Source organism: Octopus bimaculoides, chromosome 8 (genome assembly GCF_001194135.2).
Source record: "Octopus bimaculoides isolate UCB-OBI-ISO-001 chromosome 8, ASM119413v2, whole genome shotgun sequence".
Lineage (NCBI taxonomy): Eukaryota > Metazoa > Mollusca > Cephalopoda > Octopoda > Octopodidae > Octopus > Octopus bimaculoides.
In genome coordinates this window covers 14,697,440-14,700,508 of record NC_068988.1, presented here as the reverse complement: position 1 = coordinate 14,700,508, position 3,069 = coordinate 14,697,440, and the positions used below count along the sequence as shown (strand labels likewise).

The 3,069-nt window shown below is 32.6% G+C and overlaps 1 protein-coding gene across 7 annotated transcripts in view; it reads left to right on the top strand.

The window, feature by feature from the left end:
• Nucleotides 1-3,069, top strand: part of LOC106867173 (F-BAR domain only protein 2) — a 189,726-nt gene that overhangs the window by 142,033 nt on the left and 44,624 nt on the right. For all 7 annotated transcript variants that reach the window (XM_014911966.2, XM_052969958.1, XM_052969957.1 and 4 more), the window contains one exon: nucleotides 1,013-1,092. In XM_014911966.2, the coding sequence (XP_014767452.1) occupies nucleotides 1,013-1,092 (80 nt within the window). The remainder of the gene's footprint in view (nucleotides 1-1,012; nucleotides 1,093-3,069) is intronic.

Here is a 3,069-nt window from a genome sequence, read left to right as displayed (position 1 = left end):
GGTGCATAAATTGTCAAGTAAATAAGACGCATCTTTGCCTCCACTGATTCACTTGCAAAGTGTTGAGTAAAATTATTTCGTTGCAGACCTCCTTTGGGTCTTTTTATTATCACTGCGACACACATAGTCCCCAGTTGGTAACATTGATTTCAAGGCCCTCCTAGATGAGAGACTGGCATTCCACTTAATGTCTATGTTCCATGCTGGCATGGATTGGAGAGTTATTAATGTAGAAATATGGTATCGTAGCTACTAACAGTTGAGGGTTGCGTAGTCTAGACGGCATTTTTAGATTTCATTATTCTCTTTAACCCGGGCAAAGCCGGGTATTTCTGCTAGTATATATATATTACAATGAGATATATGTTTATATGCATGCATGCATATTTATATATATTAGTTGCCTCATATGACACACAAGTATATAGTTTATCAATTACAAACCAGGATACTTATAATGAATGTAGAGGCATGCACAGACACACTATATGTATCTTGGCTTGTAATTGTTAAACTATGTACCTATTTGTCATATGAGGCAACTAAAAATGGTTAGCAACAGGATCGGTATCAGCATAAAGTTCTGTCTCAGGAAACCTATCCAACTTATGCAAGCATAGAAAAGTAAATGCAAATTGATGATGCTGTTATGTATAGAATTTAATTAATATTTCTTTAAATGTGAGTGTATTTTTGGTTAATTTAAAGAAAAAAATATTCTTAATTTATTAGTTTATATTTATGAAAATAAAACTTATTACAATATAAAAATATCTTTATTTTTGTCATATGAAGTGTTAATCTTGTACTAAGTATTAAACCTATGATTCCTGAGACAAATAAGGATGTTGGTTGCTATTATATGTGACAAGTTAATTCTCATTACTTTGTTATTGATAAGTAATCTTAAAGCTACTATTTATGACATTTTGTGAATTTTTATCTTTTAATTATTGTGTTTACAGTTTCCTTTATACCTATTAATTTCGCCTCTGTTCTTAATTTCTGTCAGATGATGAATACCAAAATCTTGTTGACAAATATGCAACAGTACGAGATGAATTTGAGAAGAAAATGTCTCAATCTTGTGATGTAAGTAAAATGTTGCTATCACAGTACTTTGCTATGAAAATAGCAGCTGATAAAGAAGTATGATAAATATTTCGATATCATTTTCTGAAATCATTCTGATATTTGATTGGTAAAAAAAGTTTACATGCAATCTTCTTTTCAACTCCATTAAATGCCATTTCCTAAGTAGATTTAAATACCTCAAGCTTTTTAATGTATATAATATTAAGGTTAATTACTCTTGTCTAGATAACATCACATCTGACTTTGCATGTTATAACAGGAAAAGAAGCACATATCTTTGTACCCTTCATCTCAGACACCCACCCCCAAATGCTGAAATCTATCTACATGTCCATTGAGGAGATTTTACCTTTCTAAAGCATTGGTTTGTGAACCTTATACCACTTGATAATATCCTAAAAGAAACTGCACAGGATTTGAAACCAACAATTTCAAGGGAAAATGCACTCAGCATATATACTCCTTTAGGTTCAGAGACGAAGGAAACCAACCAATCTGTCCTATTTTATCTAGTGACTTCAGGATCAAGAAATGTCCTGCCTTGCAAAACTTGATGTATATTTGACAAAACCTTGTCATAGTTTCCCCCAGAGTGCACAACCACCGATTTCATCTCTTTGAGAAACTGCACATACTACAAGAAGCCATTGTGTCCCTTAACAAGAAAACTGAACTTTTATATTGTTGTCATCAGTGAAAATTGCTATTGCTGTTATCGGCTATTAGTTGAATAGTCTCATAACTGTTAATGAAATTTTGCTGGACTTAATGTTGAAATTTCTAATGAAAGCATGAGAGATGACTCTTATCTACTGCATCAAAGTTCTCACTTATTCAGTAGCTGCTACAACACGTAGCAGGTTTTTTTTTTATCTCAAATTACATGACCCCGTACTGACTTAATAAGAATGAACTATTTACATAATCCAATGATAATCAGCCTTCTTTAGAACACATGTCTACCTTGCCTCTTAAAACTACAGCACCTGAAGGATTAGACATGTTTTAGGTCTGTGAAACTTTGAATGATGCAGATCTAAGTCACAAACTATTAATACTGATAATACAAACATTTAACTCCATTATTTACGTTATTTACATTTGACGGATATTTGTCCTCATCTTATTTGTTGCTAACGCAATGTTTCGGCTGATATATTCTCCAGCCTTCATCTTTTATTCAAAGTTGGTGATTTACTTCTTAGGCACTCTTGAGTTTCTTGCATTGGGCATTCAGTCAGGCTGCTGTATAAACAAATAAAAAAGAACATGACACCTGGGGTAACAACAAAATGAACCATTAACTCTGTGTGTGTGTGACCTGCCTCTCTTTAACCAAAAATGGTAATATAAGTAGCCTTGTAATAAAAACATTTGCTGCCTATTTCACTTCCAAATTCACACAGCACACCTCCTACAGAACTCCTCACATACATTTGACAAGTGTGTAAGCATCTCCAATTACCCATGTTTCTGACACTGTTCTTTCTGTATGTTAATTCCATTTCACTCACTCACTGGAACTCATAGCAATCCACACTGCCATACAGAAAATACCATCCCTCATTTTTTATTTATTTATTTATTTATTTATTTATTTATTTATTTATTTATTTATTTATTATTATTATTATTATTATTATCATTATCATTATTATTATTATTACTTTTTTTTAAGCTTTCCATATAAATCACACAGTCAACAATCCACACACAACTTAGACATTTCACACCAGACTTGCATGGCTTCCCTGGACAGAGACCGAAAGTGATACACACACACACACACACACACACACACACACACACACATATTTGTACAATTGTTACACACTAATGGAACTGTTTTGTCTCCCTTCCTATACATAAATAATACTTAACTAAAACATTCAGTTACTATAAATACTAAACTCCATAATCTGTGTCAATTTCTCATGGTTATCTTAAATTGCTGAAACACGCACACACACACAC